Source organism: Equus przewalskii, chromosome 16 (genome assembly GCF_037783145.1).
Source record: "Equus przewalskii isolate Varuska chromosome 16, EquPr2, whole genome shotgun sequence".
NCBI lineage: Eukaryota > Metazoa > Chordata > Mammalia > Perissodactyla > Equidae > Equus > Equus przewalskii.
In genome coordinates, this window is record NC_091846.1 from 77,723,587 (window position 1) to 77,736,342 (window position 12,756).

Below are 12,756 nucleotides of genomic sequence, written 5' to 3' on the forward strand. Positions count from 1 at the left end.
TATTAATCCCACATACAATCTTTGAAGGCAGTGATTCTTTCTGTTCTGCTCCACAGCCTAGACTAGTGCCTGGTAGACAGTGGGTGTACAATAAATATTTATTACATGAATGAATGGATGAATGAATATCATTAATTGTATCAATATATAATATATTCATGGTATGCATATACATGTGTATATATATGTGTGCATGCATATATATGCATATTTATGTTAATTGAAGGCACTTAATATACAAAAGCCTTAACATCCTATAAATGATAATTCCAATATAAAAATGTACAAATAAGACTCATTTCCTCAAGACATGTAGAGACCTTTGCAGAAAGATTCTTTATCAAGATACATGGGGTAATTCCACTTTTAGGCTTTTTAATGGATAAACATCCTCCATCTGTCAGTGTGTTTGGGTTTTCCTCTTAGGCTCTCCCACTCTGGCTTTCTGACCTCTACCTAAGGTGAATTCTAACATGGGTCTCGACAACAATTGTTTATATGGCTGGAAACCTCACCGGTGCCCCACAGACACTGTCTGTCACAGAAAGTGTCCGCCTGAGGCAGACAGGAAGGACACGGCCCCTCCGATGCAGAATGAAACCAAGCAACACGTGAGATTCCCAGCACTGGAGCGACCTGTCACTTGGATCTGTCTCCACGTCTACACTCACACCAAAGCAGCTCACTGACCTCCACGACTGGCTGACTTAGAGGGATTTATTAGAAGTGGTAAATCAATCACTGAAAGATGAGGTTGTCGTCTTCAGTCAGACCCATCAAGTCTGGACTCAGTTGATGCGCTGGTGGAAAATTACCAGGGTCAAGGGTCAGACTCCAAGAAACCACGTGCACTGGGAAAGATGAGGAAACAGAGCCCTGGGGACCCTCCATTTCTCATGCTAAGGAGGAGATGCCCTTTCCCATTTTATCGAGATCAGGGGGAAAATTCTCGAAGGTGATTCCCACTTTTGCACAATGTCCTATTAAACCACACTCTTTTCTCAGTAGTAACTCACAGGAAGAAACTGATAGAAGACGCTCCTCTTCTGATGGCTATAAATAACAACTGTCAGAATATCTCACAAAAATTTGAAACTGTGGTAATGCCGCCACTTCCTATATAAAAGCACTACAATGGATTTCATTTCAATTTGCTTTTCTTTGGTTTTGTTAGTTTTATTTTTGTCATGCTTCAAAGGTCTGTTTTCCATATGGGAATTCTTTAGGGATGGAATTATACCCCTAAAAATTATAAAATAAAAAATGAAGGGGCCAGCCCCATGGCACAGTGGTTAAGTTCGGCATGCTCTACTTCAGATGCCCAGGTTCAGAGGTTCAGATCCCAGTCATGGACCTACACCACTCATCAGCCATGCTGTGGTGGCAACCCACATACCAAATAGAGGAAGACTGGCACAGATGTTAGCTCAGGGCCAATCTTCCTCAAGCAAAAAAAGAAAAAAAAAGATTAAGTGTGTGAATATCATTATAATCCTAATATTTGTAGATTATCCAAGAAGCTTATCTCACTTTAAGGAATGAAGTAGAGGTAAAAAGAAGGTATTTTTCATTCTACATAGCTTAAGTTACAGATGAATATCAGTAATATAATAATGAAATCAATAATAAGAGCTAACATTGATGGGACTCTGATGATACAGCAGTCACTCATGTATGTGCTTGACATGGGTTACCATGTGTACTTTGCTCACAACAATCCTATAAAGGAATAGTATTATTACCCTATTTTACAGATGAGAAAACTGAGGCACAGAAAGGTTGAATAGGTTGCCCAAAGTCAAATAGCTAGTTGCTGGCAAATCAAGAATTCAGACGCACGCAGTCTGGTCTGGCTCCAGAGTCTATGCCTGTGTGATGCTCTTTCTAGAGCTTCAGTACCTTAAGTAAAAACTTTTTGGGCAAAAAGAGAAGAGTGAAAGCTTTAATTTTTCAGCCTAACATCTATTATACCATTATTAAAATTATTCCTACTTTAACTTGGGCAGATATCAGAATACAAATTATTGGAACAATTCTAACTGCTTGCCTACTTTCTGACCTCGAGCGAGCACTCGACACATAGTTATTGATCAGATTTCAAATGCCAGAATCAAGATCCTGAGTTATCACTATTCATTTGTGCTCCGTGCTTAAGTGAAGCCGTAGCTTTTTTCACCAATGTTAAAAAAAAAAAAAAATGGCACTTTGGTTACAAATTCTTTTAAAAGAATTATCTAGTCAAGAGAAAAAAACACATATCTCTGTAATATATTAATGGATGATAACTCCATGAAAGAAGAGAAAAGATCTAAGGTCAACAAAAAATAAAAAATAATTAATTATAGATTTTTTTTAAAAGTTTTAAAAGTCTGAATTCCAGATGAAAGACATATAATCTTATTATTTTCAACTATTTCAGAAAACAAAATCTAATTAGTACAAAGGCACCCAATAGCTATTTGTTCAGAGTTGCTTTCAGGAACTGATAAAAAGCATCTGTCCTTAGCATGTTTAGCATGAAAATGTTGGTTAAAGATGAGGCACAAATGAGGGAGGAATCGACAAGACTCCCCACTGCACACCCTCCATAATAAGGAGCGTTGGCCCCAGCTCTCAGTGAACAGGACTGACACTGGACCAGCTCTGGGTACTTACCCAACATATATCTGACCCGGAAGCTGGACTACCCCAACTGTGGCATTCTTCTCCCACCACTGACCAGTTTCCTGTTGTGGCAAGTTCATCTCAATTTTATAGGCCATGACCAAACCGAAATTTAGGAGTTATTTTAAACCACTAACCCCGAATGGTCTTGAATCTCCAGAAAATGGATTTGGCCATAATAAGATACAAACAGAAATTCCTCATTCTGGGGCCAAGAGGCCAAGGACAGAAGAGGTGGGTGAGCGTGGGCACTGTAAGAAGCCGAAGTCATGCACTGGGGGTCCGGCCTCGCAAGCCCTGACTGGGTTCTGGCTTGGTCAGCCTCTAAGCAACCATCGGTGCCCATTCTCAGCAGATGCGTGGGCATGAATGGAGCCAAAGCAATGGAAAAACTCTGACTTAAAGTAGATAATCAGGAGAAACCTCAGGTGCCACGTCCTGAGGAGGGGAGCAGGATCTTCTCTAGCACCAGCTGCCCCCACCTCTCATCAGCCAAGCTCTCCCCAAATTAATTCTCAAATGTCCTGACACTCTATATGCTTGCTTCTAGAACTTTCTTCCCACTCCAAACACTCCAAACGGCACCACAGGGCAGGAACTGGAATTGCCAGCAGTAACAACAACCAACAAGAAAAGAAAAAGAAAAGAAAAACTGGGGGAGTCATTTTAAATGCAATGGTTCAGATTCTATTTGAGTACAAACTAATGTCCCAGAACAGCGCGCTTATAGCTCACATCCATGAAGCAGCTGCCCCTGTAAGATGAAGAGAATGGCCAAGATCTGTGGTCTCCAGACCAGCAGCATCAGCATCCCCTGTTAGAAATGCACTTCTAGGTGCACCCCACACCCCCGGAACCAGAAAGTCTGGGAGTGGGACCCGGCATCCATCGAGCTCTCTAGGACATTCTGCTGTGAGCTCAAATTCAAGAACTACTGGTACAGATGGCCTTCTGTGACCTTCCCCAGCCCCAGGCTGCCTTGATGATATAATTACTCTGCTATTTATTTCTTGAAATATGTTTTTAATTTAATAAGCAGAATAGTGCCTGGCATGAAGCCGGCACTGAATACATGCTTTGCAAACATTAACCATTTAATCCTCATACAGCTCCTCTAAGCGAGGCACCACTGCTGTCCCCATTTTACAGATGGGGAAATGTGGGCAGAGAGAGGTAGGTAATCTGCACACGGTCACACAGCTGTCAGAGGCACGGCTGATTTTCAAACCAGCACCCATGCTTAACCGCGGTGCCTGCCACCCTAGGCAGAGCAAGTGTGTTGCTGGACTATCTTCCTCTCTGGTTGCATCTGAAACCTTGCAATTGTCTTTCCAAGAGCTGTGTGTACATCTGCCCCTTTAATGCAAGCTTCTTAGGGAAATTGATATTTCTTTTGCCTGGCTAATTTTAGAGTCCTTGGAATTAAGCTGAACCTTCAGACAGTATACAATGTCTATGTAAGAGACAAAGTTAGATCAAGTATTTTCCAAATGAACATTACAAAAAATAGACCAAACTATAGGTTCTGTGGCCTTTTATCCCTAATAAAACTTGGCACATTATAGGTAATAATGACAAGAATAATAATACCTTAACTCAGGCTCTGACACAGGAATAGCCTGGACCTAGCAAATAAGTTTCATGCAACTTAGTAATAACTCTGCATCATTAAAATGTTATTGTATTCTTTTAAAAATTATAAAATGCAACTCAAAAACTAAAGCTAACTAGGAAAAGGAATACCTGTATTTAAAAATGACATTTTAAAGCTGATACTCTTGGATGATATGGAAAGTAATGGTCTTGTGCTAAAAAAATAACCCACTGGTTGCATAAAAGGATAATTGTGGATTTTAGATTAAATTTTGATTGTTTTTTCATATTACAAAAATAGTATGTTTACTTTATAAAAATATTGTCAGAGATGTAGTAGCCAAATCTTCCACTGATTAAAAGACACATTAATGAAGGAAAAATACCAAAATGGGAATCATTGGGTTTATTTGTAACATTCTGAAGCAGGAAACCAACGTTGACACAGGACCCTCAGAAATGCCCCCTAAGCTAAAGGAGGAGTGTTAGGTAAGATTTATCTTTCTGAAATGAAGACACGCTTTGTATCACTATTCTCTGAACCTTCTTCATCTCTAGGTGTACAAGTGGCTGCTGGGAAAAATTCGTGCAAACAGCTTTGGAAATGCTGAGTTACAACTAGAAAACACTGGGTTTTGTTCTTCATAAAGGAATATGTTCATTTTCTAAAGCAGAAACTCAATAAAATTTTTAATTAAAAGTCAAATACAGGAATACTGCATCTCCAAATATTCTGCCGAGCTGGACAGTGTTTATTTAATCAGCTAAACTGTGAGTGAATACACAAATGGCTTCTCCAAAGATCAGTATATTTGGTGAAATAGAAATAGAGCAACTGACGTCAAATTGGACTCTTCCAGCTCACAGCCAGTGTCTCTTGCTGTTATCTGAACAAGAAAAAAATACCCATGCTACGCTAAGATGTTTATTCAGTAATAAACAATAGTAATCCAAAACTCTCAACCAAGTATTGATTCCAAGAGTGATAAAAGACGAGGCGGTTGGATAACTCTCCTTTATGAGCAAGAGATACAACCAACAGATTAGGAGAAGCCCACATGGGACATAAAATACTTCTTTAATACCTGATGCGTTTGCCTTTTACTTTACCACAAGCCAAGCAAGCTTTACGACTCAGATGACATAAAATGTTCTTACAGTATGCACATTAAAAATCAAACATAGCAAAGCTAGGAATATTACTAAACCATGGAACAAACTATTTACATAAAGAGTTCAGCCTTGTATATATTTCCAAGGCGTGTTTAGTCTGTGGTGGAATATCTACTCCTAATTCCAAATTAAGAGGAAACACCTTCATTCCGCATTACTTTTCCCTGTGTTTCCTAGAACCACCACAAGGGTCAGGACTGTAATATCCTCTACGTGAGCCAGCACACAGGTCCTCCAGGGCTCTCCCGGGGTCCTGAGTGAACGACAGCCAGAGACATTAGAACCAAGACAAGCAATTAATGATTTCCCGCTCTGTCTCCGGCACGCCCCCAAACAGTAGGGGCACTTTAAAAAGAAGCTAGTCCTCCAGCGTCTCAGAATTGTCAGGGGTGTCAAATGAACATACATAAGACAACGTGATCTGAGCCACATGGCACTGATAACAACCAACGTTTCTTGAGTGCTCACTCGCTTCAGCGCACAACTTCACTGTGCAACTTGAAAGCTTCTGTAGACGCTGTACTGTCCTCGTCTGATGGATTAGGGACCTGAGGCTCAAAGAGAGCCTCTGCGGAACACAGGATTAGTCCTTCATGACAATTACTCAAGTTGCACATTGGGTGGTATGAAGAATAAGGCCAGATAATTTCATGGACCATATTGTGAAGGGTAAATAAAACCAAGCCAAACTAACAAAACAACAAGATACCACCTATTAGAATGGCTAAAACCCAACACTGACAACACCAAATGCTGATGAGGACGTGGAGCACCAGGACCTCCCATTCACTGCTGGCGGGAAGTCAAAATGGTACAGACACTTTGGAAGACAGTTTAGTAGTTTCTTCCCAAACTAAACATACTCTTACCATACGATCCAGCAATCGCACTCCTTGGTATTTACCCAAAGGAGCTGGGAACTTATGTCCACACAAAAGCCTGCACATGGATGTTTATATAGGTTTATTCATAACTACCAAAACCTGGAAGTAATCAAGGTATCCTTCAGTAGATGAACGCATAAATAGAGTGTGGTACACCCAGACAATGGGATATTATTCAGTACTGAAAAGAAATGAGTGACCAAGCCATGAAATGACATGGAGGAACCTTAAATGCATATTACTAAGTGAAAGAAGCCAGTCTAAAAAGGCTACATATTGTATGATTCCAACTATGTGACATTCTAGAAAAAGCAAAACTATGGAGGCAGTAAAAAGCTCAGTGGTTGTCAGGGGTCGGGAGGGAGGGATGAACGAGTGGAGCACAGAAGATTGTTAATACAGTGAAAATACGCTGTATAATATTACAGTGAAGGCTGTATGTGATTATACATTTGTCCTAATCCATAGACTGTACAACACCAAGAGTGAACCCTAATGTAACTATGGACTCTGGGGGACAAAGATGTGTCAGTGTATGTTCATCAAGTGTGACAAAAGCACCACACTGGTGAGGATGTTGATAGTGGGGGAAGCTGTGCGTGTGTGGGCACAGGGGTTATGTGGGAAATCTCTTTACCTTCCTCTCCATTTTGCTTTGAACCTAAAGCTGCTCTAAAGAAAATAAAGTCTTTTTTAAAAAACAAACAAAAACCACCCAGCCAAAGAGTTGGGAACTTTTGGTTAGATTGTAGGTAGTCAGATCCTGAGCAGAGGACTCACAAGGCCATAAATGGGATCTCAAGACAGGCCTCATGACAGCATAAGGAATGGGCTGGAGAGAACAGGAGGCTGAAAGGAGGGGCAGGAGCCAGGAAAGTTTTGTGGCTGTCCTGGCACAAGGGGAGGAGGCCTGGAATGGGGTCACAGCCATGGGAAGAGAAAGCAGAGGGGGGACTCTGAGAAGCATGCAGAAAGAAGACGTGGTAGACCTGGCGACTGAGTGACATGGAGGTTACAACGGAGCAAAAGGTGAGGCCTCCAGAGGAAGCCATGGTCTCCGGGCTGAGCCTCCAGACACATCGGGGTGCCAATGACCAAAAGGGGAGAGTTGGGAACGGCAGTCAGTCTGGGTAACAGACTGCAGGTTCACTTCTGGACATATTTGCTAAGTCTGCCATCAAAGCGGGACAGCCCAGGTGAGATAGTCCATGGGAACGTAAGATGCTAGACTGGCGTTCAAGAAGAAGGTTTGGAGTCACCTTCACGGAACGATAACGCATCACGTGAGAAGACCTCCCCAGGTGGAGAGGGTAGAGAAAAGGGAGATGAAGCATACCCCCATAGCACCCCCACACTGCAGGGTCTGGAAGAGGAAGAAGAACAGAGAAGCAGAGAAATACAAAGAAAACTAGGATAGACTCATGCCACAAGGTTAAGACCAGGAGAACAATGGAGGGACACCAGACCATGAAAACACTAACCCCAAAGTAATTCTTACACTGCTAAACTCCTCAACAGAAACTGACAATTGGAGCCCCTTCTGGTTTATATCCCCTTTCACTGTATGCACAAGAATGGTAGGAATATGTCTTTTGTATTGTTCTATAGTTGACATTTTTTAGTGGTTGTTTAATAGCAGGAAGAACAATGCTCTAATGGTATTATTTTAGGCATTCTATTGTTGCTTTTGCTTACTCTATCCCAAGAATTCAAAATACCAAATCTGCTTGAGAGACATTTTAATGAGCTTAATCCTTTTTCAATTCTAGAACAATCGTTACAACAAACACTGTATACTTCATCAAAACAAGTGTTCTGGATGTCCTCCGTTTTAGAGCGTCACTGTGGGTTCAACTTATGTGCAAAATCTTCACCCGCTCTTAACTAGATAACTGAACTTGTTAAGTTACGTCCATTCTTACCAGTCCTAAGAAATCTGCCGACGGTCCTGTTAATGAATAATGTAGGGTTTTGTGAATTCCCTCATGTCCTTGCCTAAGTGAGGGTAAGTTTTCTGGGTCAGTTCCCAAAGGCACTCCCGCCTAGAATCAGCCACCCGTGCTGCAACTTTCTAAACGTCCCAATGTACCTGCAGCCCTGGGGAGGGGACACCTGGTTGGAGCCAGTGCTTCTTATCACTGTTCTAGATCCTGCCCCTCAATTTCTCTCTACCCCTCCGAGAGAAAAGTTCAGATACCAGGCTTGTTAATAACAGAAACAATGACATCTTGGTATCTCAAAGGAGGAAACTTGAGGGTCAACTTTAAATGCAAAGACCCTTAGATTTGTGAAAGGACAGGCAGAATTATCACACCTCCCTTGTATAATCATGTGTCGCTTGGTGGGAATACATTCTGAGAAATGTGCTGTTGGGTGATGCCATTGTTGTACAGACATCACAGAGTGTACCAACACAAACCCAGGTGCTATGGCCTACACACCTGGGCTATATGGTAGTCATCTCATGAGACCACTGTCGTACATGCGGCCAGTCGTTGACTGAAATGTCATCATGCAGCACGTGACTACACAGTGTGCCATAATAATGCATATGAAAATAACATACGGGGGTTACAGTTCCTATTTCTGCTTCAGATTCAGAGGTGGGATGTCCTCCTGGAAGCTTCCCTGAGTTCCCCAGAGCAGGATTAGGTGCTCCTATGGCCCTTGGTTTCCCTTGATTATAGTATTTACCAGCCTGAGTTGTAGAGGCCTGTTTCTTTCTCAGTATTTCTCACCAGACTGCAACCTTCCTGGGGGCAGAGAGTAGGTCCCACTCACTGTTGCACGGCCAGCACCTGGTAGAGTGCATGACATGAAGTGCTCAGGGCACATGTGCCGAATGAAGGAAGGAAGGGACAGATCCCTGGGAGGAGGGACACGTCTGCCAGGGAAACTGAGGCATTGGGTTAATGAGTCCTCCAAAATCATCTGCTTAATAAAAGCAGACACAAATTTAGGATCTTTTAGTCCCTAAACCACACTTGTTCTGTGTGTGTGACTGAAACACATCGCTAGTAATTCTGTAAGAGTACACTGTTACACACACATGGGTTATGTGCATTACTTCTGGTTGGAATTAGAGGTGCTGCCCTTCACCCTGATCCAGTTCCGTCTAGGAAGAGCAGGACGATTTGGACTACATCTTCACCAATCTCACTCTCGAGATACTAGGTCCATGTTGCTGTCATTGGGACTAAGTCAGAAACCAGCCTTCTCACTTAAATTATGTTTCTAGCAGAACATGGTCCATACTCGCATGGGAATTAAATCTCACTGTATTTGAATTCTAGGTCATTTGGTCCCAGGAGTAGTGACTAATGGTCTGGAGATGCCAATATGACTAGGCAGGCGTCCCCACTCTCCGGGAAAAGTTCATATTTCTGATCCTGAGAAATAATTCGCTAAGAAGCATCACACAGACCAGTTGGGGGGGCAGTTTGAAGGCTGCGGAAGGAATAATTCATGCAGCTCAGTATGACTGCCTGACTGAGAACAGAGGCCACTCACGAGCATAACACTCTGGGCACATTCTTGTCTCAGGCCTGCACCCTCGTCCTCTTTTCTTGCCTAAGAAAGGAAAGCTGGGAAGGGGAATGGGGGGTAGGTGTGGCATGGGAAAAAACCACCGGCTTAGAAAATCCATCCACCAGTAAATGAACAGTATGTCCACAGCAGATATGGTCAAATATAAAATCAAACAGCCTTGCACGTGAAAAAAAATGCATGCAATTTGGGCATATAAATGCAGGCAAAGTGTGATTCAGATACTCCAAAGGAGCAGGGTTTCCAAGAATCACTCATAGCAGCTTCTGAATTAGGGTTTGATTGATCCACAGCATCTTATCATTCAAAATCTATTTTTAAGTGATATTTTGCTTGGATCAATATGGAAGTTATTTCAACTTTTTGGTACACTTAACAACTGATTCTGGAAAGAGGTAAGCAAAAAACGTTACTGATGGCATGAAAAGTGAGATCAATTTAAAAATTATCTAGATATTATTATTAAATGGATTTCCTTGTACACTCAGTCATACACATAGCAATAAATTTTCTGCCTCTAACTAAGCCAGGAAAAATACAGTGTAATGATAATACCTGTCAACTCACTTGGTGATCAGAGGATGTCCACATGCCAGATCGCTTGAAACACTACATGAGACCCTGAGGGACAGAGCAAAGCCCGTGCACAGGAATGTATTTGGGCTTTCGAGAATAATTAAAGGGAAGTAAAATAATCCCAAACTCAACAGGAATGATTTTGATTTCCCAGCTAGGAACAGGACTTCCCATAAGTGAGTGGCTCATTCTTTAAAGTCCTGGCTATTTGAAAAGCTAGCTCTTACAACTAGTTTTGCTTTGCTAATATTATCAATCAGAAAATCTAAGTCCAAACAGAAGTTCATATTTCCAAGTAGAGAACTTTCTCACATTTGCTTGACATCCAGTTTAGCAGTCACTCTTTGGAAGTGTTACACGTTTTGGTCAGTGTTTCTGGACCCAAATAAAGCGTTCTGGAGCCTCCTCTTTTGAAAGTATTTTGTCATCATTATCAGAGAGTGTTTAAATAACTGGCTATGGTGCTTGGCTAGACTCTGGGCTGGGAGAAACAATCTGAAGTCAATTGCTGGTGTAATCATTAGTCCTTTCATTACCCGGGGCAGGAGGTGCCGGCTGGGAAGCAAACCCCGAGTGATGAGACGTGCATATTACCAGTTTATTCTGGCAAGTAACAGTTAATAATTTATACACAGTGAAGCCAGCGAGTTATCCTTCTTCCTAAGAGAAGTTAAAAAGGAAACAAACAAATAAAAAACCGGGAGCAAGGGTTGGATTTGAAACGGCAAGAGTAAATGGCAAATGTGGCAGCAGCAAAATCACTGTTAAACCTTTGGGGGGCGATGCAAAATGTGTTTAGAAGCCACACCTTCCTGGGTTTTGTCTACAGGGCTTTGACCCGGGGAACAGCTGAGGTCTTTCTTCTGTCCCAGGGGAAGGAAAGAAGGAAAGAAGAACAACAGGACGTCAAGGACTGTCCAGAGCTGGAAGCCTTGACTTCTGCAATCAGAACTCCCAGATCCTTTCCGGGCAAGCACATAGCCGGAGGAAAGGAAAACTAGGAAAACAATTGGTTCGTAGAACAATGAGATGCAGTTTCATTTTGGTTTTACACTCAAATGTAAATGTGGTTATAATTTCTTTTAAAAATATACTAATAAAAGGCAGTGGGTCGAGTATGGTAACTCCTTAAAGCTGCACTAAAGAGCAGCCCCACTTCTGTTCCTGAGAGGACGTTAGCAAGAGAAAAGTCGTGGGAAAGCAAAGATACAGCTGTTTCCAGGCAAACGGCCCAGAACTGTTCAGCATCAACCAGCAGAGTCTCCAAAGAACCACAGAAACACGCCCAAAGCGACTCCCGGGCACACATGTGGGGTTCCGAGCAGCGTGGGGCTCCGTGTCCACCCCTCCCGCCCCCGGCCCACCCGGGGCCCCAGGGCAGGTGAAGGCGCCCAGCGGCCCAGGGCCCCGCGTTGCGAGTTCAAATCCTGCTGACTCCCGGGCACCCTAACCCCGCACGGTGCGCTCCAAGTTCTGCTTGCTTGCCCCGGGCCCCGAGGAGTCCCCTAACTTGCCCCTACCCAGCCCACAACAAAGGAGTCTCCCCTAATGGATGCGCGATGGCAGCCTCCAGGGATAACCAGCGGGAACCCGCCCAGAGACTGCACCTGGCCGTGCCACGCGCGACCCCCGAGGGGCGGGCGAGCGGCTCCGGCCAGGGACAAAGGGGCTGCGCCGGGCGCCCCGGGCGCAGGGCGGGACGCCGGGAGCGGAGCCGGCGGGACTCACCTTCGCAGCGGCCCGGCTGCGCTCCTCATGGAGCAGGAGGGCGGCGGGCAGCAGCAGCAGCCAGACGCCGAGCCGGGGCCCCATGGTGGCGCGCCCGGGGCGGCGGGGACCGGCGAGGGGCGGCGGGGGCCGGCGGCCGGACGCTCGGGGGCCGCGGCGGGCGGCTCACTGGGCGAGGGCCGGGGCGTGAGCGCTGCGCACCGTCCCGGGCGCGGCGGCTCGCGGCGGAGACCTGAGCGCGGCCAGGCGAGCTCCCCAATTTGTTGGCGCTGCCCCCTCCCCTCGGCGGCGCGCGGGCGGCGTCTCAAAGGGGAGGACCCTGCGGCGCGGGTAAGAGGCGGCGGGAGCGCGCGGCTCGCGGATTGTGGCCGCCGCGCGCCGGGACGCCAGGGCTCCGCGCTCCGCACCCTCCCGCAGCCGCGGCGCGACCCTGCGCTCCGCGCTCGCCCACCGCGCGGAGGACTGCGAGCAGCCGCGCGGGCCCCGAGGCCGGCGCCCAGGGAGGCCTGGAGGGCGGGCGCGCGGCTGGAGGGCGGATGCGCGCGGGCGGCAGCCCCTGAAGCCGGGCCGGAGGTGAGAGCGACCCCGGGGA

At 45.0% G+C, this 12,756-nt stretch overlaps 2 protein-coding genes across 2 annotated transcripts in view; one reads left to right on the forward strand and one right to left on the reverse strand.

Annotated features, from left to right (window-relative positions):
- Positions 1-12,462, reverse strand: part of COL4A1 (collagen type IV alpha 1 chain) — a 147,103-nt gene extending 134,641 nt beyond the window's left edge. Inside the window, exon 1 of the mRNA XM_070578492.1 lies at positions 12,165-12,462. Coding sequence (XP_070434593.1) covers positions 12,165-12,248 — 84 coding nt within the window. The 5' untranslated portion in view covers positions 12,249-12,462. The remainder of the gene's footprint in view (positions 1-12,164) is intronic.
- Positions 12,463-12,523: 61 nt separating this feature from the next.
- COL4A2 (collagen type IV alpha 2 chain) overlaps positions 12,524-12,756 on the forward strand; it is a 191,143-nt gene continuing 190,910 nt past the window's right edge. Inside the window, exon 1 of the mRNA XM_070578491.1 lies at positions 12,524-12,737. The gene's annotated coding sequence lies outside the window, so the exon portion shown is untranslated. The remainder of the gene's footprint in view (positions 12,738-12,756) is intronic.